We start from the raw sequence: 25,986 nt of genomic DNA, 5'->3' as shown, positions 1-25,986 counted from the left end.
CTGGTAGCTGGCCAACAGCCAGCTCTGCCTGTGACCTTCACCTCACCCCAGAGGCCACAGCTTCCTCTTGTCCAGACCAAGTATAATGTTATATTAATGCTATCTTCTTCCTAGGATCACATGCAGGGGTTGTAGAGAAAGAATTTCTCTTTGGCTTAATCCCACCCTACCATACCTTTTCAGTAAGAATTCCCTCTGGAAGTCTTACCACTCCTTAGGCTTAAGCATTGATCAGAAGAAAGAAATTCCTGAGCTGTGGGGCCTCCAGGAGAATCTTGGGCACCAGAGCACAGCATTGCTCAGCAGGCAGATTCTTACTAGGAAACAAAATTAAAAGCTTTCATTTCCTTCTGAAAGGCAGAGGGAATCTGCATTTACCTATTCTTTCAGCATCCTAGTTGGCTTTTAGTTCAGCCAGCCCCTGGACTGCAATCACCAGTGCTCTGGGCATTGCAATCGACTCGGACGACTGCCCTGGAATGTAATGAGACTGCAGTATATTGAGAATAACAATGCCCATCATACCCCTCAGCTGCACTGCGTTGTTCTTTCATATAAAAGGGCAGGGACTCTGGTTTATGTAGCTTCCTCTAAAGAGACATATTGGGTCTGATTGATGTTAGATTTAAAAACAATTCAAAGCATAGCTGTTAAACATACATGGAAAAAAATCACCTCTTTCTTCCTGTTCCAATCAATGGACTGTCCGCAAATGCATCTGCGGCTTCTTATGTTGGTGTTTAGTTGATTAAAGATTTGTATCTGAATCAAACCCCAAGGGCCAGATTATCAGCTGGAGTTAATGAACATAGTGCTATTGACTGCAACAAAGCCATCAGTCACTTAATAGCTGCTGCTGAACTAACTTTGAATCTGAATAACTCCATACACCTAAGATCTGAATCTGACTTGCACAACTCGCTGTCCTGTAGATAGTGAGACTGAACTTTGCACGTTTTGGGGAGGTTACACATACTACACTGTTACTTTTTGAGGTTTGACTTAACTGAGCTTTTGTCAGAAATTCAATGTTCAGAGTTGACAGAGCACAGTTTATTGACTATTTTTCCACCTCCTAGTCCCAAATCGTTTTGTTTTGCTGTTCTGTTTTGTTCCAGCCCTCCTGGGACTGCAGACTCACAGGGGAGGGAAACTATCCCAAGCTGTACAGTGCCTGGTGTCAAAGGGCTCTCGCCTCCTGAATGGCTTTCTTGCTGTTACCTGAATATGGAGTCACTGAACACTTGTGAGAGGCTGACGAGGCTGTTAATGCTACCTGTAGGGGATTCAGCCCCTCCACTGAAGTGCCCTTGATTTAGTTAGTAATTTGCTTGTCATGGTTTTTAGATTCAGAAGTGACTGAGAGGGAAAGTGCTCTTGTTTGCTGTAGCTGTTCCCACATCTGCATATAATCTTCCCAACCCCAGCTGGCGGAATGAGAGCCTGGTCCCTGAGCTCCCCCTAATCCCTGCAGCCTCATGGGGGTTTCCTTCCTTGCCACATGTAGGGCCTGAAAACGCTGCTGTGGCCCCATGGCTGTGCCACAGATCCTGTTGCTTCCCCTCTGCTTTGGGAAAGGCTGCAGTCCCACCTGCAGGCCTGATGGCAGTTTTGTGTCTGGTTGACATGTGTACTTCTTTGTCTAAAGCCAGTGCAACAATGTGTCTCTACCAGGAAAGCACAGGAAGTATCTCATAGCTACTATATATATCTGTGGTTGCTAACAACACTAAACAGAAGGTTTGGGGGGTTGCTAATCACCATCAAGTGACCTTTTAATCCCATTCCCATGAATTTGTATTAGGTTAATTTTTCAGCTGGCAGTGCGTGGCTGTGGGTGAGCACACTGCAACTCCAGCAGTGCTTTGAGGACAGCTCCTTCTGTTCACCAAGTGTCATCAGGGGGTTCATTGCATGCTGCTGTAGTGAAAGTCTATGGTAATAGGCATTTCACATTCCAGATTTCATGGGTCTGTTCAAGCAGAGGTGGTTTGGGAGGCAGAGAGCATCTGCAAATTCAAGCTTATCTCTGAAGATGTGTCTGAGAGATAACGATGATCAATAGCATAATAGCTAATAACAGCTTGAGGCATCTGGGCTGATAGGAAACAGCCTGGCCGTGGAGGCGGAGCTGGCATAGCCTGTATAGTCACTTGAAACAGATGGGGGAGTGGGGCAAATATTCAGTTTACATCAATGTGGCTTTTGTGTCTGTGAATGCAACAGTGATCAGGAGATGCTAAAGCTATAATCTTCTCTCCTGGGTATTTTTACATGGAACTTGAGATATAGGGAAAAACAGGCTCTACTGGCAGCCCTAAACCCTGAGGGGATGAGTGCTCAAAGTCTGAATGTTAAAGCAATCAGAGGACTGTGCACGTGGAAGCAAGAGAACTCATCTGGCGAAGTCACCCTTGTTTCAAGGGCAAGCGTTTCTTCACACTTCTTTCAGTATCTCCTAGTTTCTCTCTTCTGATTTCTAAAGCTTTCTGTCTTTTGCTGAGGGTCTTCAGCTTGTTGGAGAGAAAGTGGCTGTGGTCTGTGATAGTGTGTGGAAGAGTGTTTCTGTGGCTGAACTATATTGCTATGCTGCAGCAACCATTACTTGATCATCAATGTCCATTTTTTGCAGTTTAAATGAGAAGGAAAAAGTGCCCTGCTGCCTTAGCTGTAAGCAATATCTTCAGTTCTCCTTAGATTTACTAACTGCACCTTATGTTGGTTTAAGGCATTAATAGCATATCTGTAACCTACCTCAGATATATCCATATTCAGAGATATATAAGGAGAACAGAAGTTCAGTGAATCTTGACAGGTCATTGTGGATTAGTTTTTTTTGTTTGGTTGGTTTGGTTTGTTTGTTGTTGGTTTGGGTTTTTTTAATGGAGAAGCTGAGACTGTTTAGTGTTGGGTTTAAAGCGTGAGAGTCTCCTCCACACCATTCCATTAATTAAGTTATCCCAGTGCTTTAATACCTAGTTAGATTCTCTTTTGCTGAATCTTTTTAAAGGATGTCTTGCAGTGAGACTGTATTACTAAAATAATAATTTTGAGGAGGGCAAAAGTAACAGTAAGGCCATCATTTTCACCAGGCAGTGTTTCACTATGCTGAAACTGAGGTCTCAAACAACTGCATTTAGATTAATTTGTAATATTACTCTTTCTGGTAGATGGGGCCTGAAAAGACCAGAAATGGATACAAGAGGGGTGACCCAACCATTTTTCTTGGATACCATCAGACCACTGCAAAATCCTGGCCTTTTTGAAATCACTGGCAAAATTTCCACAGATACTGGAAGTTGTTTTTTTTTTTTTTTTCTTGGTGAACATGCTCCCTGCAGAAAATAAACTTCAGAAACACGTTTGTGCCAGCTGGAGGCCCAGCTGAAAACCAGGATACCTTGTAAGTGGCATTCTATAGGGACAGTCTTCAGGTGTCTGTCCTGTTGGGTTTGCAGGACGAGCTGGTGGGCAGCAACACATCGTCTGGGTAACATTTCTCCAGCAGCAGGCTTCCCTGCAGGAAGCCTTTGGCACAAGTTCAGAACATTTGAGGTCCAGAGCAAAAAGCCATCACTGTGGTCCTTGAGGACCCCTCAGACAGCTCGATGTCCAGCATGAAGCTCAGACTGGGGCAACAGCCTCAACTAACAAATAAGGGGTTATTCTGGTGACTGGGCATGTTGTGAAGTGCTTGTCTGTAGATGGGTCATGCACACATCCCCTCTTGTAACTGGGACAGTGGGATCACTGTTGAATCAAGAAGGCTATCTGCTGTTCACTCTATCCTCTTTCTTCACTGCAACCTTCCAGACAGCACTGGGCAGGTCATCAGTGGAAGTTTCCCTCTTAGTGTTAATGTCTTGAAACATGTATTTAAACCATTGGGTACACAGATGCTACTTTTCATGCATTGTTTCAAGCAAAGTGAATGTGTGGCCCCAGCTAAAAACTGCATGGCTAAGCTAACTGGGACCAATATTCATGGATTAGCCCTAATCTCCTTTTTGCCCCCTGTGCCTTCCCAGGCAGACATGCCTGTATACATAATTTCAATGGGAAGAGCATCCTTCAGACTACACTATCCTTCCTATTTGGATAAAGCTTCTACAGAACAGTGAAAGGAGCTGTGTCAAGGGGATATAAATAGACAACCTTTCTAATTGAAAACATGTCTGTCATCTTTAAAATAACAGCATTGAAAAACAGTCCAGGGATATGTGTGACAGATGCAATAGTGGACAGGCAGTGCTGATAGATGACTCCTGTGCTATCTATTACAGGGTATCTGGAGTGCCTTTGAAACTAGGAAAATATTTTATTCTGATAGAAGAACCCAGAGCACAATTAAAAATCTCTTATGATTTGAACTCAGTACATTTTCATTACAAACAGAGCTCAGACCTTATCTTATTATCACCAAATCAGATTCTTCACTCCTTCCTGACAATTTAGGTTTCACTACTGACACGATTTTCCTAAATCTTTTCATCATTTCCAAGTCTTGTCCAAGAAGCATGTTAAAACATATTTAGATCTAATGCAATGCTATGCAGAACTTAGAAGTCCTTTTACTTTCATTTGAACTAGATAGCATGTTACCAATAGAATATATATGATAGCAATAGAATCTCTTACACAAACCAAGTAGACAGAAGTTCCTTGGTTTCTTACTCCAAGAAGTATGATTTGGCTACAGAATACAAATGCTACCAAACCAATGAGTCCAGGAAAACATTGAATAGCTGGTAGGTGGTTAAAAACTCTTCTTTCTAGTTATGGGCAAATGAGTTACAGAAACAAGATATCCAGAACTGCTGAAATTTTCTACAAGTGTTGCTTTGTGGTGCTTCAATTTTCCCTTCACTCCTGGAAACAAGCTATGCTATTCCAGCAGCATTTTGAGGCAACATTTTAACTTCATTAAATACTGTCATTTTTTACATGTACATTCCAAGCACTTTTATACTGAGCTCTTCCTAGTTACCCTGCCACAGAGACACTGCCTACAGTGTGCTGAAGTGTAAACACCTTCATTGCTGATTTTTAAACATCTGGCATTTAAAATTGTGAAGTGATTGATGCAAAAGCATCTCCAAGGTTATAGAGATTTTGCTCACTCCCCACTTGTTGCCTGTTTTTTTCACATAATATCAATACCTGAGAGCAGCTGTGGGAGGTCAGTGTCATCCAAACCTGGTATTTTGGCCCTTGGTTTGGCTGTCAAAGAGGCAAAAATTACTGTGATTTAATGTTTGATGCATATGCTCTTGCAGACAAAAATGGTAATAAATCAGCATTGATAAGAAGAGATACAATAGCTGTGTAGAGATCAACTTCATGGTTCAGTGGAAAGTGTGTCCAGCGTGTATATAAAATAATAATCTGAGCTATTCGTGTACTGTTTTCCATTGAGTTACTTTGTGTCAGTACTATTTCAAATATTTAAAACATCATCAGAAATGCCATGATCTTCATGACAGCACATGTAAACTAATTATCTCTGTTTTCTTAATTTTATGCCTCTAGGATTTTTGACCATAGCTAAATGATTCAAAAACTTGTAATTAGGAGATGGTAAAATACAGTATGTAACAGCATAGCCACTTTGAACATTTCAAATCCTGTCAAATAATCAAAAACAGGTTTGTGTTCTGTGAAAGAGTAACACATGTGCTCTGTAACACTTTTCTAAATTCTCCTTCAATCAGTGTAGCAAACTTTGGTCCTACTCTTCTTTCTATAGAAATGACCAGCTGAAAATTAGATAAAAACTTTCTAGGACAAATCAACAAGGAGTTAAAAAAAAAGCCACTGAGGGTATTTTTGTACTGAGCAGAAATTTTGCTGGTTTCCTCTCATGAGCCTCAGTAGTGCTCTCATTTAAGTACTTGTTGGGTTGTTTCACTCACACTGTTAACTCATGACATGCAAAGTTAGAAAACAGGTTTTCTTTTGCTGGACTGGCTCCACAAAAGTCTGCTACATCAAACCCAGGCTCTGTCTAGCCCTGCTTAGCTGTGATTCAGCTCCTGCTCTGTGTTGTCAGCAGAGTCAGGCTACAATACATTTGGTTAATGAGCATGTTTGTGTGCCAGTTGCAAGCATGGTGATTCAAGTTGGGCTCACACTGGCCCTTCCTTTTGTTCTGGTTTGTCTCCATTGCTGGGAATGCAGAAGGAAAAAGAAAAAAAAAACCAAAAACCAACCAAAAAAAAACCAACACAACAAAACAAAAACAAAACAAAACAAAAAAAAGGCACCAAAACAACAACAACAGCTACACAAACAACAAAACAAAAACCACAAAACCTTGGCAGAAATTTTCTAAGATTTTTACCTCTTTTGAACTAAGTGGAAAATGAGGACAATGCTCAGCAGTGTTCATAACTATAAATATCTTCTAAAGTGAAAGGTAGCTTAAAACTGCAACTAAGGTTTTGACCTGAAAACTCCAAAGCCTGAGAACCAATTTTACTGACTTCTGTCTCAACAGTGCTTGAGATTCTAAACAAGAAACCAATGGTGTCAGTACTGAATAAAATCTCCTCCTTGTAGGATAGTTATATAGAGTGTTGAGTGAGAGTTGCTGTTTATATATAGTATCTATTTTCTGTCGTTGTAGTATAGCAAAATCATGAGCAACTCTGCAGTAAATAGTGGTGGACCATCCCTGTGTTAGCTCCTAATGGGAAAATAAGGCTGTTCTTATGGTTCTCTTGTGACTGGTTTTTCTGTATACCTGTTAGCAATATTTTTTATTTTTGCCTTTGCCTGGGAAAGTTCCTAGTTTTGATTCTTGGAGAAGCAAATATTGATTCAAGTAATTTGTCGCTAATGCAGGGCTTGCCTGGGTACTGGCTTCTGCTTTGGGAAGGTTTGCTGCAAATTTTAGCACTCACAATAACAGTGTATGCATGTACTTAGTAGACTATAGATAATGGAGTCATTTAGGTTAGAAAACACTCTTAAGATCATAAAGTCCAACCATAAACATAGTATTTCCTAGTCCACCTCTAAACCATGAAAATGTTAGAATTAAGGACTGAACTGAATGGGTATGACTGGCATTAGGCTGAGATGAGTTTGAGGATAGTCATTGAAGTCCGTCAAATACTAATACTCAGTTCTTTTCCATAGCAACCTTCCTTTTTTTCTTTCCCACAGTTCTGGGCAGCTTCATCAGCTTAATACTTCCCCTGGATGGTGAAGGAGGTCAGCAAATCTCCAAGGTCTGCAGGAAGTTGACAATTAGTCAGACCTGGAGAACTCAGTCTTTGCTTGACCAACAGAGTCAATATTTCTAAGAGCATTTCTGACTTCCCAGCATCTTGGTGCTAATATGACTCAGCCTGCACTAGAGAAACCATAGGTATTCCAGGAGTTTCACTGGCATTTTCTGCAAGTTTGAAATGCATTTGCTGTTTTTTTGTCAAAAGAGGAAACTACAGAGCACCCTTTAGCACAGCTGACAACAGAAAGGACTTTTGCAGGAGAGAGCTGTGTTTTTAAAGCGTTCCTGGAACCTTGCAGGCAGAAGATAAAAAGAGAAAGGAAACTGGATATAACTGTTGTGCTAGGCTGTACTTTTTCTTTAGACAATTTCAACCTTAATAAGTACTGTCCATTTAGATTGTGATGTAAACACAGTAGCATTGGCAGCTTTGGAAAAGACATAGTAAAGATGTAGCTAGAAGGTTAGCTCTTCAAAAATCACCATTTGCAGGATAATGGGCTTTTACTGCCTTCAGCTTGGGTATATTGCAATGACCATTATTTCATGATTGAGCTGAATAAGGCAGCTATACTGCTGTACTTTAAAAGTTATATTTTACCCACCAGGAAAAGTAAAATGAAAAATCTTAACGTAAATCTGAATTTAGCACTACGTCTGTGGCAGCTGCTGCTGGATTATCTGAGAACAAATGGGACTAAACATTTTTGGTCAAAACAATGATTTATCACAAGGCAAATTTTCAAAGCCAGTTTGCAATCCATAGATTTATCTTTGGGATATCTTTTACACCACAAAAGGCAACAAACAATACAAAATAGGAATGATAGAGTTGTTTGGGTGTTTTTTAATGTGATTAAGCATGAATTTAAGCATATTAGAAGCTGATGAAACAAGGCAATTACTTCTTTCCCTTGAGTAAAGCTGCCCCTCACTTTTATAAATTGCTCAGTCAATCACAAATAAGTACTTTTTCAAATTTTGTTAAAGAGCTTTCTATTCATACTTTGTGAATTTTTTTTTCCTTTCCTCTAGATGCAGTTCATATAGCATTTACTGGTTGGGTGTGAAAGGTGAATCTGGAGTTCATCCAGACCAACCCCCAAGCTCAAAGCATAGTCATCTAGAGCAGGTTTCTCAAGGCCATGACCAGTTGAGTTTTGAATATCTTCAATGAAGGAGATGTCGCAACCTCTCTGGGAAACCAGTGCCACTGTTTTACCACCCTCACAGGAAGGAAAAAATAGAATATGATTAATTTTATGTTTGAATGGGATTTTGTGTACTTCCATTTGTAGCCATTGTCTCTTGTCCTGTCACTAGATAGCACTGAGAAGGGCTCAGTTTTCTCTATCCCTTCCCCCCATATCTGATATTTTTGCACATTGATGAGATCTTCCCTCAGCTGTCTCTTTACGAGGCTGTACTGTCCTAGTTCTCAGTTTCTCCTTGTATGACAGATGGTCCAGTCCCTTAATAATCTTCTGGCCCATTCTCTGGTTTCTCTCCATTAAATCCATATCTTCCTTGTATGAGGAGCCCAGGACTGGACTCAGCACTCCATGTGTGTCTCACGAGCACTAGAGGAAGTATCACTTTCTGCTGGCAATGCTCCTCCTAATGCCCCCCCCAGAAGCTGGTGGTCTTCCGTGTCACAAGGGCACATTGATAGCTTATGGTCATCTTGGTGTCCACCAGGATCGCCAAGTCCTTTGCTGTAAAGCCGCTTTACAAACAGTTGGCCTCCACAAGGTACTGAGATGTAGGTTGTTGTTCCCCAGATGCAGGAGTTCGCAGTTGGCCTTGTTGAACTGCATGAGGTTTAGGTCAGCCCATTTCTCCTGGCTTTCTCTTCTCACCTATTGAGGTCCCCCTGGATGGCAGCACAGCCCCCCTGAGTATCAGCCACTCCTCTCAGTTTTGTGTCATCAGCAAACTGGCTGAGGGTAGACTCTGCCCCGTCATCAAAATCATTAATGAAGATGTCTAACAGTACTGACATCGGCATACTCTCCTTGGGTACACCACTAGTGAATGGTGTTCAGCTGGGATTCATGCCACAACTGGATTTCATGATCATGACTCCGAGTCTGGCAGTTCAGACAGTTTTCAATCTACTGTCCATTTATTTAACTTGTACTTCATCAGCTTGTCTAAGAGAATGTTATGGGAAATAGAATTGAAAGCCTACTACAGTCCCCTGAACAAATAAACAACATCCTTTTCTTTCCCCTCACCAGTCATCTCATTATTATCAGGTTGGTCAGGCTTGACCCTTCAGAAATCCTGCTGACTACTCTATCATCTTGTCCTTTGTGTGTTTAGAAATTACTTCCTCTATCACCTTCCTGGGGATCAAAGTGAGGGATACTAGCTTGTACTTCTCCGGATCCTCTTTCTTGTCCTTCTTGAAGACAGAAGTGTCCTTTTTTCCATCGTCAGAAATCTCCCCTGAGCAACACAACCAAAGATCACCAAGACTGGCCCCACTCTTGTGCCACCTGCTAGCTCATTCAGCACTTGTGGGTGCATCCCATCAGAGCCCATGGAATTAATATATGTCCAATTTGTTTAAATATCCCCAAACCTGCTCCTTTCCCACCAAGGCTGTGTCTTCCTTGCTCCAGTTTTGCAGGTGTCAGGGACCTTGGATTGCTTAAGGGTGGTCTTAACTGTGAAGACTGAGACAAAAGAGACTCTCTGTACCTCAGGCTCCCGTGTGTCCTTTGTCACCAGGTCCTCTTCCCCTTGCTAAATTATGTTGCCAAGTGATATCCCTCCTGCAGGCTTATTTTTTTGAAAGAAAACATGTAGAGTAATCCCATGAATATCACTTGAGCAATTTGTATTGTCATTCAGCTGTTGTGCAGCAGTACAGCAAAGCATGTGAATTATCCTTTTGCTGTCAATAGCATTGCTCATGTGTCCAAAATTAAGCACGTATTTAAAAGCTTTGGGAAATGGGCCTTTAATTTCCATCAATGTGAAATGCTTGAAACACAATCTGCTGCTATTTAAATCTTGCCTGAGACATCTACAGAGTACAAAATTGTACACATTCAAAGATCAATTTAAAGAATTGCTGCTAGCAAAGGAAAATGATAGAAAATAATGGTGATTATTAAGGTGGACCGGGAGCTGGACCAGACTGCTGTTCTCATGCTTGGTATGTGTTTTGCAGAGCTGGATGTGTGTGTTTGGATGCATTTGGAAAAGGGCTGTACATAGCCTGAAACACGGATCTCAAAACAGATAAGGAAAACTTAAAGTCATCACGGCTCTGAGCACCTCTTTTCCACAGATAAGGAGTTGCCTCTCCTATGAGCACAGATACTTTTAGCTATAGAAATTCCAGTCTTGGTTTTATGGGACCTCAGATGTTTTCCACAAAGCTTGGTAACACAAAGCACACTGCTGAGTGTCTTGCTGAGTCAGCCAGTTCAGCATCCTTGGGGACACTTTGCTGTGTGTATTGGCCCATTTCCTTGTCAGCATCTCTGCTAGGATGCATGGATCTTGATTGTAATGCGAACTTTGTACAGGGTACAAAAGGAGTTAGCTAGTTCCTCTAAATGTGACTGATCTGGAGTCAGAAATTAGTGGTTTCAACTTCGTCATACTGATGATGTAATTTAATTTTTTGAGGTGGAGGAGTTGCCTTTCTAAATTGTTTCCGACAAGAGCTGTGCCTTTGCACTGACTCTGCCCTACTGGGAACCATAGCTTTTGACTAATCTGCTACTTTGAGACTAATAACTGTCAATTATTGTAATGGGACCAAGATCACAAGTCCCTATTCTGAAAAGCAGCAGAGCAGCTACCATGTGCCAACAGGGTAATCAGTGCTGGCTTTTGAGAACAGCTTTTCCCAAGAGGTTATAGAGATGACAGCCTGACCTCAAGTTGTTAAGGGCTCTCATGTAAAACTGAGAGATTAGTTTGATTTAAATTAGCACTGCCAGATTCCAATCTGGCTGTTTGCACCCTTCTTCCTGAAATTATGTCTCAAGTCTCAGTGAGACTTGGTGTAACGAGGTTCTTTGCCACTTACAATCACTCTGCTATCTTCTTCTGTCTTCTCTCTGGAGGAGGGCTGTGTTGACACACAGAAGAGTGGCTGCACTGAGGTTGAACATAAACTTACATAAAAATGCAGGTTTTAAAATTTTGCAAGTGTCTCAAGGTTCCTTGAGATGAAGAACATAAGGAAAACACAAGCATTTAACATTGTTCATCTAGGGATACTTTTACTTGATTAGCATATGCATTAATAGTGCTATCAATAGCACCATCTACTGCCTTCAGGATAGCAGGACACAAGATCTGTGTTATAATTTATAGCAGAGATGACTAGCGAAATGAAAAGAGGGCACCTAAAGAGGTTTTTCTCCTCACCTCCCAGCAGCAGCAATGCTGGAGAGCCACTGCATCCACCTCTGTTCTCACTGCAGGCAATCTGTTTGGAGTCTGTATGGCAAATCTCTTGTCAGTGCTCTGCACATCTGTTTCAAAGCTATTGGGGCCCTCTTTTCAGATGCATGTCACTAAAGCATCCCATATGAGTTTGAGACAAATACCAGGCATATTCTTTCTTCCAGCACTTTGCCTAGTCTTCTCCACTTGCCTTTGTTAGTCCTTAAGCCAATCTGGGGGCCAGTATCACCCTCTCTTCCTTGTTGCCAATCCACTGCATCTGCCTCTTTGCAAAACCATCAAAACATTATTTCCTTTCTCCCCCTGACATCAAGATATGGGCCGTGGATCTTCTGAACCTGGGTCTAAGTCAGGCAAGGTAATACAGATGAAGAGACATAGATCTCTTCAAGCATGTAACCTCTTGATCAGCTGACCCAAACTATAATCATGAGCTGATAAAAGCCATTGTGCATTTTATTAACCACACAATTTATGTGTTTAAATAGGAGGCTATAACAATCCACACTTTGAAGAGCTGCCTGAACATCAGGACATGACCAGATCCCTGTCCTTTGCACAGGTCAGATTAATGCCAATATGCCTACTAGGCAATCTGTAATTTCTTTTCCCCTCCCAGGGGAACCCCTTCAGGGTTCCAGGACTTTGGAACCCTTGGCTCTGCAGAGTCACAATCCCTTATCTAGTTCAAGAAAAGGCAGTTTTATCCTGAAATGAGTATTATGAAGGTCCATGGATGCTCCAGCCCCATCCCCAAATTTTGGAAAGCAACCACCTTATTATTCACTGTAGCTTTACCCTCATGCTAAAAGGAACAAACTTTTCTTGTTCCTCTGTTTGGCCTTTTTTGTTGTTCCAGGACAGGATGTCTCACTTATAAATCTAATTTTTTTTAAAGAGAATATCAATTTCTCATGCTCCTGCTAGTTGCTCTCCAGCATTCACAGAGCCACTGCTCTGGTCCAGGAAACTGAAAGATTTAAAAAAAAAAATCATAGGCAAGGAAACAGAATAATCACAAGTGGCCAGCATCGGCATGGGAATGAGTACCGGGAAAAAAGCAGTTGTTTCCAGTACTGCAGAGCCAAGGACAACTGAGGTATGAACATGGATTTTAAGGGGGAGACAGTGGTATCCACAAAGGAGTAAGCCTACAGGCCTACCAACCCTGCAGGAAGCCTGAAAATTACCTATTTCCCCTACCTCAGCCAAGCATAGGAACTTAATGTCTCTAGGACTCTCTAGACTCTGGCAGAAACAAATGACTGGGTTCAGCAGCAACTGTGGTTAGAGCAAGGGCTGGGATGGGATGAACAGAGGGATTGTTCCCTTGTGTTCCTCTGACTGAATCTTCTGCAGGAAATATGCCAGCCTGATTGTCCAGCACAAGGCTTAGGGTGAGATACTCAGTAACAGAAATGAAAACACTACTCATGTGGTAAATTGCGATGGGGTTCTCTGAAGAAAAATACTGTAAGATTGTGTCATTAAGGGCTGTATATTGATGCATCTGCCTTTGGGGTCAAGTTAAAGCTGTACAGACAGCCCGTGTTACAGTTCCTCCTCAGTTCTGAGTGATGCAGATTAAACAGTGTTCTTTTGCAGTAGAATTTGGGGGTGTTGTATAAATGTATGCCACAAGGAAGTCAGTAAGTGACAGCAGTTTAAAGATCTGCTCAACAGAAAAGTAAAAGAAAAAAAAGCAAATTGAAGCAAAACCACCAAACAGTTGAAGAACATACCAGTTCTGTCTGGATTTAAAGATTAGACATAGATAATATCAAACAGGAGGAAAAAAAATCAGGTGCTTACAAGACACTCAGCACCATGTCTGAATATAAATGATGAAGCTGACTTAAAAACTGAGGTGCTTCTGTTGGCTGTTACTAACTGTAGTAACAGTCAGATGGGGTAGCAGTGATGGTGTGAACAAGCACCTTAGTCCTCAGGTGTTCTACTTGTACTCATCAATTAATTGGTTAACCTATGATTCAACATATCCAAACCACTGACAAATGCTTGTGAAGTATTTCAGCGCTGCTGAAGCACTTGGGCATTCACCGCAGGCAACAGGAGGAAATTTTGCCATTGAGTAGCTCCTGGGCTGGGCAAGACCTCACCTCCTCTGCTTCCCTGTGCTGTACCATCCTTTCCTCCCAATCAGCATGCAGATTGTATTTTTCAGGTCAGTACCTTTCTCCAGTCCCCCTGCTGCTGTCTTCTGAGGTCCCTAATCACAAATGCATCTAATTGGAGTTATTCTGGGACTTGTTATCCTTCATGTCATTATTTTGACTTCTCATGAATCAGGGTGGCTTGAGAAAGGGGATTTCCTCACTGTGGCCCTGAGCTGGCAGGCAGAGCTCTGGTGCTGCTCTCCTCAGGAGAGGGTTTTCTTTCAGTGCCCTGACAGGTGCCTGTTTCTGTCCATTGCCAACCTCTGTAAAAAGCAATTGACAGCAAAGGTCAGCTTGGGTTGCTGCAAGGCAAACTCCAGGCCCCTTCTTCCCTGTGCTACTGGACAGGTGAAAATGTCATCAGTCCATTGGCAATGATCTGTGAGTTTTCTCTGAGATCCCTGTGCTGATACTGAAGAGTGACCTTTTTTTGCATACTACTCAGAATAGTGGAAAAGGAAGAAGTTGCTTGGGTAGGGAAAGAATAGAAAATAGATTGGTCAAACAGATGAGGTTGAATGGATGAGATGTGTGCCATCATGAGTTGTGTTCCGTAATCCAGAGTGAAAGCAATTATTAGCAAGTACTCACAGCAGGACATGAGTTATGAAAATTACCTTGTTGCTGTCTTTTCCTCTTCTGAATCCTGACTCTACTCTAAGGCATCTCATGAAGACCGATCCCAAGAGGTTGAGTGCACAGAGAGGTCCTTCAGTGAGTAGTGAACATCAATGCTTTATTCCTGTGCTGTTATGTACCTCTGTATGCTGTGTACTTCTGGGAGCAGAATTCTTTGGAGAATCTAAACTCCCTTGTAATTCCAGCACTGTCTTTGAAAATTTCTCTAATGCTACAAGCAAGGGTACTCTTTGCTAACTCAGAGTGCTGAGTCAAAATGTCAGAAGGGCATTTGTGTTCCTGTCTTTGACTGCCCATGGTTTTGGGGTGTCCTTGATGATAAGCATCCCCTGGGGGGCCAGAGCCACGGGTGTATATTGTTTTGGGTATTCACAGGGCATACTCTTTCCTTACTGTTTGCCCCCCTAAGTTGCAAATGAAGTATAGAGAGGCCTTGCCAGAAGGGCACTGCAGGATCCATCTATATCTTCACTGTGAAATGGGGATTGTGCTCCTTTCCTGTCACGGTGAATATAACTATTCAAGGAAACTGGACTTTATAATTGTTTCATCTACATGCAAGCTATGTTGTTTTCACTGACCTTCCCTGTTGCCTGTATGACCCTTACTACCCCTACGGTCTGTGAAATATAAACACAATTATCTGTGCATGGAGACTTTCCCATTTCCACTCAGGACAGGTACAGCAAGTGGCAGTGATCCCCACTGCTTTATGTTCCCTTTTATAGGCAAGGCTGCTGTGACTCCAAATCATTAGGCGCTGTGTGGGAGAGACACAGTAAAAATTACCTTACAGCCTCCGAGCTGGCAAAGGCACCAAATCAGTTGTCAGCTATAGCAGGAAAAGAAGGTTATGGGAAAAATAAAACAAAACAAAAAAACCAACCCAAGAGTAAATCAGAACAATCAGTCATGTCTGAGCGAGATCTGTGCACATCCTTTTTTTTTTTGGCCAGGCTTTGACAAGCTGGAGGAGAGCTACTGTCTCCACTGCTTCCCCACAGAAACTCCCAAGCATGGAGAATCCTCTTTCTTTCTGCAGCAGGAAGCATATTGTGTATGTGTATATGCATGCAGGCATGGGGTTTTTTTTGACTAGCTGACACTGCAAAGAAGCTGGGTTACAAACCAAAATTATGCATTGTACTTGGAACTCCTGAGCTGTGGGCAGTGTGAGATCATGAAATGAATGTGGCTGAGCATCCCCTGTGCATCTTGCTGATAATCAAGCTTTTAAAAAGCTTTGTGAAAGAGCTGAGCTGAATTCTCTAACTCAAGCTTGTTGAATGCCATTTCCCAATACACTTGTAGGTGGCAAAAATGTGGAAAACCTGACAAAGGATTAATCTTCTCCAGGAAGAAAATTTGTTATTCCAGATGTATAAGATATACAGAGCTCTGCATGACTCATAGGATGAGTGAGCAGGCAAGTAGGAGAGAAGGGTTCTGCTGCAGTGGATAAAACTTGATTTCTTCTTAAATAGAACAATTTTGTATTGGAATCTTTAAAATAAATCCAAGCTTTTCAATCCCATTTTTTCTCCTCTTGGAATGGAATTTTTCAAATAATTACGTGGTTTTTTATTGTGGCCTGTGTTCCTGACATACCTCCTGTTTCATCTACACAACCCATGGCTAGTTAACTGAAAATGATAATTTATTGTTATTTATTATTTTACCCTTTCATTCAGCAGTATTCTGTTAAGACATTTTGCACTGCAAAGTTGTGTTTGAGTTTTCTATGGTCACATTCATCACAGGATTTACATCTTTGCAGCGCTCCCTTCTCCAGCCTAGCCACTGTCTGAGTGTGTCAGAGTCACTCGCTGCCCTCTCCTCTCACAGACAGCCCATGGAAAGGCGAGATGGCAGAAGCTGGACGAACTCTACTTCCCTTTCCTGGTCATCCTTTATTTGTCTATCTCACCAAGGGTCTTTGACACTGAAGAAACAAAGAGTGGAGGCTATTGCCCAAGGGGTTTGCATCTAAGCAGATGTTAGAGCTGGGGCTTCTTGAAAATTTCCAGATGAACAGCTTCTCAGTGGAAAACAGCTTATTGACTAAATGAGCATGTTTGTGGAATGTGTCTGCTTCCCATGGATAAGTCTTTTTGGCTGAAAAAGGGAAAGTCCCAAACTCAAAAAGATTTCAGTTTGGAAACTCAGTTCCTGTAAAACAGTGTGACCCAGAATTGCCATGTCATGTGGCTTTCCCTATCAAGCCTGCCCTTGGACCACAGATGGGGAAAAAGATTTACTGGGTCCCTGGAACTGCTTCCTGCTGCAACAATGTTCCCATCACATAATCCAGCTTCAGACCATTTAGGTTTCTGGCCTTTACTCCTCCATACAAAAGGTTACTCCAGCACTTGACCAGGTTTTAAATATTTGTATTCTACTCTAAAATTATTCACAAGCCACAGATGCCAGTTTGACTTTTTCCAAATTTGTTCCATACATTACAACTCTCTCCTCTCTCTGGTGTCTCCTATACTGTAGCAGCAAGCAATCATATTTGTTTCCAGTCTTCATTTTCCAACATCAAGCTGAATTTTCTCCTCTCTATTTCATCCTGCTAGTTCTTTTCTGCACTTGTCATCATTTAAATTAACCTCTTATGAAGCAGGACTGAACACAGTACTGCAGGTGAGCTTATGCCAATACCTCAAACAGCAGAACTGATCTTTCTTTGATTCAGCTGGAAACACACCACATCACAGATCCTAGTATTTTCATCACAGTTCATTATCAGGCTACAGCTAAAGCAGATCTTGGCCTTTCCGCTAAAGAAAAGGGTAGGAGCAGCGATCATCTGGCCAGAATGTCAGGGTGCTGTGGTGGGGCAATTTCAGACTTGAAATAATAGTTTTTCAGCCAAAATGGTGTGTGCTAACATTTTCCAAAAAAAAAAAAATCTGAAGAAAAAAAATTTTTTCCTGCTAAGACTCTGCTGAGCTCTAGATCTCTCCTTGGTACTAGCTTTCAGGACGCTGAACAAACAGTAAAGAAGTCTGTAAAACCCAGAAACCCCGACAAAGACAAATTTACAAAATCTCATGTGACTGAGTTTTGCTTGGCTTCAGGATGCACAATTTCCAACCAAAACAGGTTTGTTTACAGGTTGCTTTCTGAAGACCGTTTGAGCTGGCTTCAGCTGGGATTGCTGACTTTTATGGTAAATCAACTTGTCAAATGCCATTCACTCACAAAGTGATTATTTTACACACTTGGTAAATGCCTGATAAATTAAAAATATAACTAAAAAAACTTGTAGGGCAATGACAGCCACCACAAGATCTTCCTTCTTATCCTCTGCAGAGCATCTGGGGGGGCACAATATGGCCTCAGAGATTTAACACACAGGATGACGTTTGCTCTCCTCATGGGCAATGACAAACCCCTCATAGACCAGAGATTCCTAAAGCAGAGTCAGATTAAATGCAAGTGTTATATGTTTGCACCACAGAGCTTAAGTGGAAGTTCCCTCATGAGTGGATTGTCTCCAGTGTCCAAATCCTGTCATGTAGGCTTCTCTGCTCATACAAATTAATGGGCAGGATCCTTTCCCTGCATCAGACGTGGCTCTCTCCAGTCAGGTACTCAGAGCCTTTATTTGTTATTTACACAGACTTGTATTGTCAAGGCAACAAAATACCAAATGTACAGAAGTTTTATTTAGGCCCAGCCTACATATTTCTCTTCTATTGATCACACTTCATTTTACCCTGCAATAAGGGACGTGTGATTTGTGTTACCTGTGAGATTAAGCTCACACACATAAAAAATGAAATTTCCAGGAGGAAAAAAATTAACCTGGTCTGCTGCATGTAGTTGGTCACCAAAAGATGAACATTTTTGATATGTAATATTGGAGATATTTCCTTTACCAAAATATGATAGCAAAAAAAAAAACCCCAAAACATTTATTGTCCTCAAACTTTTTTCTTCTCTTTCCTATTTATCTCCCTGGGGAATCCTGGAAACTCTTGCCTACTTTCTGACAATTGCCTGGAGTGACTGGAACTCTTGAAATAGGAGCATCCCAAACACTGGGCTGTGTTGCAACCATTTCACAAAGTCTAGGCCAGATTCAAGAGCTTGGATCCTCTTTTCAATTGACTTAAGCCTAAATCTTAGGCTAAGGCTGTCTCATTACCATGTGTTAGCTGAGCTCACACAATGTTGCCCAGTTCACAGCCAGATTCCAGTGGGGTCTCAATCTGTCTAAATCTAAGGTTCTGGACTGCTCTGGGTACAGAGAAGTAGCCAGACATAGAAGCTGGATTGTGCTGGTGTTCTAGGCCAGGAAACACAGGCTGAAATTTTTGAGGGTTTTTGCATAGGATAGATATCCCATTAATATCCTTAGAAGTGTGTCTGAACATCTTTGGAATTGTGTTGACATCCCACTAATACCCTCAGAATTGTGTCTGAACAGCAACACAAGCTCCCACACTCTTGTCCCATGGGGATTCTAGATATCTTTAAGCATGCTGCAGTCCTGCCAGCTGCTGCCTGGATTTGCCTGGTTTTAAAAATGTGTGCAGGTTTCACCAAGCATAATTTTTAAAACCATGTAGCTCACTGTGGGATAGAATAAAAATGCTATTCTCTTTTCTTTTACAGATGTTGTTCTTTAACAATTTAATTGCTAAGGTTGACTGACAATCTGAGGTGGGGGCTGAGATGGGAAGAGAAAGAAGGGATGAACATTTCTTATTTGCTTGTAAAGCTCGTTACTATTCTCACAGGGTTTCCAATGAAGTCTTTTTATTCTACTGTAGGCTTGTTATGTTTTTTGGCACTCTGATCTTCCCGTGTCTCCGTATTTCAACTGCTTCCTGTGTTTCTGAGTTCATTATAAAATGTCTTAGTAGCTGATATTGGGTAAAAAACACAACTATAACTTTTGGAACACAGCTCTAAGTTGGAGGACCACATACATCACCCAGCCTAAGCACTAACCACACTGAAATATGTCTGTCTCAGAAGTGGGGTAGGTGTATTAAAATGTGTGTGCTCAAAGTCAGACACCCACAAACAATGAGCATATTGAGACTGGCAGGGCAGCACTGTGCCCACGGTACAGTTCTTCTGGCAGTGCTTTTCTGGTTTTCTTGCTTGGTTTTAACTAATAGATCTGATCCAAAACTTACCAGCAGTCCATGAAATTAAATGAAATTTAGGTTTCCCCTGGTAAGATGGGATTGAACTATGGCAAGCAGATTTCTTTAATTGGTTGGCACAATGCTGGGATGGAGACACTTTCTACACCAAGCAAAACTCTTTGGAATGCAGTTCTGCTGAGATTTTAGCAAGAGGACATGCCTTATGCATCCCTGCTGCTTGGTTCGTTGTGAAACCGCGGGTTACCCTCGGCCACGAAGTGTAATTTCCTTTTGCTGCCTTGCACCCATCCCCTTTTGCCACAAGATGGAGATGTAAGCCCGAGTTTAGGCCAGGTATGAAAATGCTGCTTTCCCTCCAGGAATGAATCTCTATGATCCTTGCCCACTCAGGGACCTCCTTTTATTGCTATTGTTTGGAACCTGCATACTGGCAAGATACATTAATTTTTAAATAATTTGCTATTATTGAGGGATGTTTGGGTCTGAAAAAAGAATGTTTCTTAGCTCTGTTGAAATTAAAACATCTCTGTAATGTAGTTTGCCACAAACCATTTGAGCTGCTTGCAACTCCATGTCTAATTTTAAAACATTGCAGCAACAGTAAGAGGCAAACCTCTCTCTAAAAATACCTGCGTGTCACTAAGTAGAGATTAGTGTGCTAATGATTAGTCAGACAATAGCTGACTATTGATTTAGTCAGCTAAATCATTTCTACACTTATACAACCTGCTTTATTCTTGGTTTTTAACTTCAAGAGTCATCAAATACCCACAAAGGTTCTGTCCCAATTGGCCAAGGGAAGAAATTCAGGCTAAAATGTGGCCCGGGCAGGTCCTTGCCCTGCAGATCTGATGTTTAGCTGGCAGTGGTGGTAGCTTGGCTGAAATGATTAACAGGCTCCGTTTCATAACACAGCAATGGGCAGCCTCTGAAAGGTTTTGGTAGAAAATACATCACACACATATTTATTTTCTCTAAGTTACTGTAGTGAAGCCTCCCATTCCTTCTGAGCTAAAGGCAAGTGTTTAGCAGGCTCAGCCCTTCATTTAGCCAGCATTTACTTAGGCCTTGCACACATATAGGGGTGATGAAAGGGGCCTGAGCACACAAAATCCCATCTTTCATCATCCATGTTATGAGGCGATACATCCTTTCATCACCAGTTTGGGACAACTGCTGTCTTTGTGAATAGCTGTAATCACTCTCACTGGTTTGCTCCAGGATGTGGGAGGCCTAGAGAGACCAAACACTGCAGCACTTAGATGAAATTTGTGTTTAGAGTTACCTGGAGGGGAAGGAAGGCAAAATAGGTGAGTGAGGAGAGGAAGAAAATGAAACTTCAAGTACCAGAAGCCATAAACCTTAAAAAAACTCTCTCTCCCACCCTGAAACTATTATATCAAAATGTAGGTACTGGACATTTTTCATTGTTGACCTACAATAAAAAATAATTTATTTATAAATCCTTTCTCCTATTTATCACCACTGATTATTTCTGTGCTTTCTTTTGCAGTGCAGTTTATATGATGAAGTACTTGTCATTCAGTGTTCTGTTTTCAGAGGAGTCACATGTAGTAATGAATGCCCCCAACAAATATTGACTTTTTCTAAAGGAAATTTTGCATAAATAAAATGGGTTGTCATAGATAATGTTGAGCAGCAGAACATTATTCAAGGGCTGGTAAAACTCAAAATTGTGTTTCAAGAACAACAATTTGGTTTTTTACTTTGGAATCGTAACTTTCATATAAGATTTCTCTTTCTCCTACATCCTCCCCACCTTGAAGGGCAAAGGTGCTGTGAAGACATTAAAAATTCAACCTGCCGTTTCTGTAGGGTTTACAGTGGAAAAGAGTCACACAACAAATCCCTGCTCCATCTTTCAGTAAAAGAGCGCTCAAAAATGCTGGTTTAATTTTCTGTCCTCCATCTGCTGGCCAGTGGATTTTGGTGTTTCTTCATTTGGACAACACAATGAAGGGAAAATGAGATAGTTTCTAGTCCCTTCGCTGTCTGATTTTCAGGTGGAAGTGCAAGGTAGACACGTATTTTTTCACAAAAGCAACAAAACCCTCCAAAATTAATACTAGTTTTACATATTTAAGATGTTTAATCCACTTACAAGAACAACATCCTGGGGAAAGTCATCCTTATTCTGACTCCAAAACCCAGTGTATTTTGGTCTAGTGCCACTGAAGGGCAGGCATTATCATTAAGAAGCAACAGTCCACAGAAAACCGATCAAATTGCAGCTGCCAGGTGAGAAGGCACATTTTGCCTGGCGAAGTTAGTTTGTTTGAATATTTGTTTATTTTGTGTCCTCCAGCACTGGTTACCCAGGAGACCAGGATGCAGGACCGTGCTGCTAGCCCCAACTACTGGCAGGCTGAGCCTAAGTGCTGGTGTGTCTTTGCTCCCCTCTTTCTTTGCAACAAAGGCGTAGGCTGCATTACAGAGAAGTAAAATCCTCAGGAGCAGTCTGGCTGTCAGACAGCTTGCATTGCATTTAGGCAGAAATTGTGTAACATGCTTTATGCTTTTACTCTCCCACATAAGTTTAACAACCATGGTGGTTTTTACTATGGCTTCATGAAGGCATAGCAATTTGCCCAGGCAAAAATTGATTGCTTTGTTGTAGTTTTGATTTGGGGAGATGAGAGATTTCTCTGTTGTGCTACAAGCCAGAAGCTGGTGTGGCAGCAGCAGCTCCTGCTCTCGGTATTCTATTGCTGTTTTAAAAATCCAGTTTTTCCCAGATCATAACCTAAATTATCACACAGTCGTACGATGCTACTGTTTTTACAGAAAAATTGCTGAGATCACCAAATCTGCAAATTTCAATTTACATAGACATGTTTAAATTTGCAATTAGGTACACCTGAAGAAACTTGGTATTATTTGAAATAATTTTATAATTAGCATGACTGCCTCCATCTCATTGATTCAGTAGGCTGGTAACCCTGCTGCCTAAACTATACATTAATTTGGACTCAGGTATTTGATAGCTATTTATTTTTCCTTGGTTCCTTACCATTATAGCTGTATTTCAGAGTCTAAGCAGTTCAGTAATACTTCAATACTTCACATAGACGTCTTGATTGAAGTAAATCACATGCTTTTTATTGCATGCCTTTTAATTTTCTTTAAAAAAAGGTGTCTTGTCATTGCTTTTTGGATGAGAAGTTCTGGTTAGTTACTTGATGAAGACAAACCTGTCAGCCAGATCATAGAATTACAGAATAGCCCAGGTTGGAAAGGACCTCTAGATCACCTAGTTTTAATTCCCCTGCCATGGACAGGGACACCTTCCACTAGACCAGGTTGCTCAGAGCTCCACCCAACCTGGACCTAAACACTGTATGCAGCCTGTTCCAGCGCATCACCACCCCCACAGTAAAGAGTTTTTTCCTAATATGTAATCTAAACCTACTCTGACGTGTTAGTTTGGCAATTTTGAGCTGCTCTTGCATGTTTCTTGATTTCTTGATTTGTCTCCTTCTGTCACCTGCAGCTGTCAGGTCTTACACTATGCAGGTCACTCGAGTATGCCCCATGCTTAGCTAGGCTGGCCTTCTCGTGAGTGCCCTGGAAGGTCACAGCAAATATCCCGCAGCTGGCTACCTAGGCTAAACAGGAGGAAACAGTAATGTTCAAGGATCCCAGAGCTGGCATAGACACTTCTTTCACTTCTTTTCACCCTGCTTTTATGTGAGCTGTTATGAAATGAGTGCTGAATTCTGATGTTACAATGGAAATGATGAATAATAGTCAGGTTAAGCAACATATGGTATCACAGAGACAAAGGCATTACTCACAGAAATGGTGTGAGGCAGTTCCTTTGAACTTCTAACACTATCCCAGCTGTTCTTTCCCTCCGGGAATGTTGTTTCAACATCTGAGGTTAAATGCCTTATTTGTAAACAAGTGGAAGGGGAAAAAAATATTTTTCTTCCTCTATTGATTCATTGCATGATTTTATTAGCCTGTCCTTTGCAATGTTTTTACATTAGCTTTTAGCAGTTATGTGGAATTAGAGAGTAAATGATGGAGGTGTGTATCTCAGGTAGAGAATATATTCTCTTGGCTCCCCTAAAAAGACAGGCATGTTAAAAAGCCATGGAGCTATTCTTGCACACAGATGATAACAGCATAGTTGAGAACTAAAGGAAACAACTGTGTGGCCCAAGGAAGGTAGGCATGATATGTCACAAAAGCTAGGGATACACAACTGGTGGGTCTCACAGACTTTTCATCAGTCTCTCACAATGCATTTGCTCTGATTTGAGCTCTCGTGGCTCTAGACATAGTTTATGACAAGTTGCATAAATATGCACGCATCCTGCAGTTGTTCTGTTCATGCAGTATAAAATTCCTCAGGAGCAGAAAAGGTTAGAGACAGCTGTTATGCAACACCTTAGCCAGAAAAAATGAAATAGCATTTCAGAGGTACAGAGGTATGCTTTTTTATTGTTGGGTTTTGGGAGTTTTCTGTTTCTCTCTGATAGGTGTGGCTGCTTCTGATTTTTTGTTTTCTAAGGGTTTTCTGAATTGCTTAAAGGAAAACAGTGAGTAGGGTGCAACCTACAGTCAAATACCACAGCAGGTCTTGGCTGATTTCTGTGGTGCCAGAATACTGCTGTTCCCCATTCATCACATCTTTCTTTTGAATCGTCATCCTGAAGGGTGGTGGTTCAGTAAAGGGAGGAGAAGAACATCAGGATATATGGAAACATGTCCCTGTGGGAAGGGTGAAAGGCGCAAGAAGGAATGTATTTACTCCTAGGCTGGGGTTAGGAAAAGTTCAGGCAAATCTTACTCTGCCCTGCACAGGGGTCATTGGCCCCGTGGGGTGCTGATGAGGAAAAGTTGTGAGGGGACAAAGGCATTGAGGAAGTTTCAGTCTGTTTTTGATTCTTCTGCCACACAGGAGATGAGTATGCTGGTCTTCAGCTCTCTCAAGACTTTGAGCAAGTCCAGAAGTGTCTTTATTAACCCAGAGAAAAGTTACCAGCATATCATAGCCCCAAGTGCTCCAGTGACTTAGCAGAAGCGTGACTTTCAAGGCTCTGATTAAGAGATGGTAATGCTTGTCTTCTGGTCTTGGTTTACATAGGATGTTCCTGCTACCTCTCAACATATATTGATGAAACCTTAACACCCGTAGCTTCTGTTTACTGTGGGTTCATGTCTGAACTCTTCACTCCCAAGTGAAGTCTCCAGAGAGCTGCAGTTTCTCATCATTCCCTCTCTGGCTTACGGCTTGAAGCATGCCATTGGTTTTCATGGTGAAGCTGCAATTAGGACTAAGAAGAAAAGAGCAGTCTGTGATCTATGTGAAAAGTACATTAGAGGCTTACAGTAAAGAGGAGGATGGAGGAGGCTGTTACATCAATTCACTTTAAGAGTCCTAAAGTGAAATTAAACCACCAAAATTAACTATCGCTAAGTCTAACTCTGTTGTACACGTGCCAACTTGGAAATTAGTCATTTTGGGTTAGACTGCCTTAGAGAGGAAAACAAAAACTGAGCATGAAGGAGATTGTGATTACAGTTCTTAATAAAATAGAAATTGTGCATGAGAACTCAGATCTGCAGGTAGCATTGTCCTCATCTAGAAGGTTTGATAAAATTTTCTTTTTCCTTCCGTTTACTCTATTTGGACAGACTTCCTTTTGTCCATGTACCAGAAGCGGGTATTTCTGAGAGACACTTTCCAAAGACCTTTGCTCCTATCCCAATGCTAAGGCCCTGCCGAGCAGTGCTTGCATCTGATACAGAAATAAAAATGTGGGTGCTTTTCTTCCACAAACAAACAAACAAAAGTCGAACATTTGAAACACCAGAACTCTACAGTTCTGTTTTGAAATGCACTTTTAATTTCTAAGACAAACACTGCTTCCAGGCTGCGGTGACCGGGAGAAGGGCGACGGGAGTAAATTCTTCTTCCCACCACCACCATGCCGTGACTGCCGGCAGGCGCTAGATGTGAAGGGTGTCCTGCCCTCCACTTTTTGCTTTAACTTTTCACTTCTTTCACCAACGTATCCCTAGATGGACACACACAGGGGGGACGGGGGCTACGCTTGCACTGCTTCACACCTTCCAAACTCAGGCCACGCGTTGCCCCGCGCCGTGCTCCGCAGGGCCCCTGGCAGTGCCATGGCGCAGGAAGGTTTGTTTTCCCTGGCTGCCCGGCTGCGATTCCTCCCGCAGCCCCGCTAACGTTACCGGGCTGAACGCGGCGTCGCGGAGACCCTTCCAGCGGCGGCCCGGCTGTGCCCGAGCCCGGGCTCGCACACGGGCTGAGCGGCTCCTGTCCCTCCCCGCCCGGCACCGGGCTCCGAGCGGCAGCTCCCGGCCCGGGCCCTCGGCG

At 42.0% G+C, this 25,986-nt stretch overlaps 1 protein-coding gene and 1 long non-coding RNA gene across 7 annotated transcripts in view; one reads left to right on the top strand and one right to left on the bottom strand.

The window, feature by feature from the left end:
* The window catches only part of FAM13A (family with sequence similarity 13 member A), a 166,750-nt gene that overhangs the window by 14,501 nt on the left and 126,263 nt on the right, over window positions 1-25,986 (top strand). For 3 of the 6 annotated variants that reach the window (XM_017831707.1, XM_017831704.1, XM_017831701.1), the window contains exons 1-2: window positions 13,580-13,853; window positions 14,508-14,559. The exons of 1 other annotated variant lie outside the window; for it this stretch is intronic. In XM_017831707.1, the coding sequence (XP_017687196.1) occupies window positions 13,834-13,853; window positions 14,508-14,559 (72 nt within the window). In that variant the 5' untranslated portion in view covers window positions 13,580-13,833. Of the gene's footprint in view, window positions 1-13,004; window positions 13,066-13,579; window positions 13,854-14,507; window positions 14,560-25,986 lie in introns of those variants that run through there. 2 more of the 6 variants (XM_017831706.1, XM_017831705.1) reach the window with 2 other exon arrangements.
* LOC108505560 lies at window positions 18,058-25,831 on the bottom strand. Its single transcript, XR_001877567.1, has 3 exons — window positions 25,527-25,831; window positions 25,197-25,202; window positions 18,058-18,070 (listed from the first exon to the last, which is right to left on the bottom strand). It is a non-coding gene; the product is annotated as an uncharacterized LOC108505560 (long non-coding RNA).

This window comes from Lepidothrix coronata, unplaced genomic scaffold (assembly GCF_001604755.1).
Source record: "Lepidothrix coronata isolate B3197 unplaced genomic scaffold, Lepidothrix_coronata-1.0 Scaffold195, whole genome shotgun sequence".
Taxonomy (NCBI): domain Eukaryota; kingdom Metazoa; phylum Chordata; class Aves; order Passeriformes; family Pipridae; genus Lepidothrix; species Lepidothrix coronata.
The sequence above is the reverse complement of the archived record's forward strand: the minus strand, read 5'-3'. Positions and strand labels throughout refer to the sequence as shown.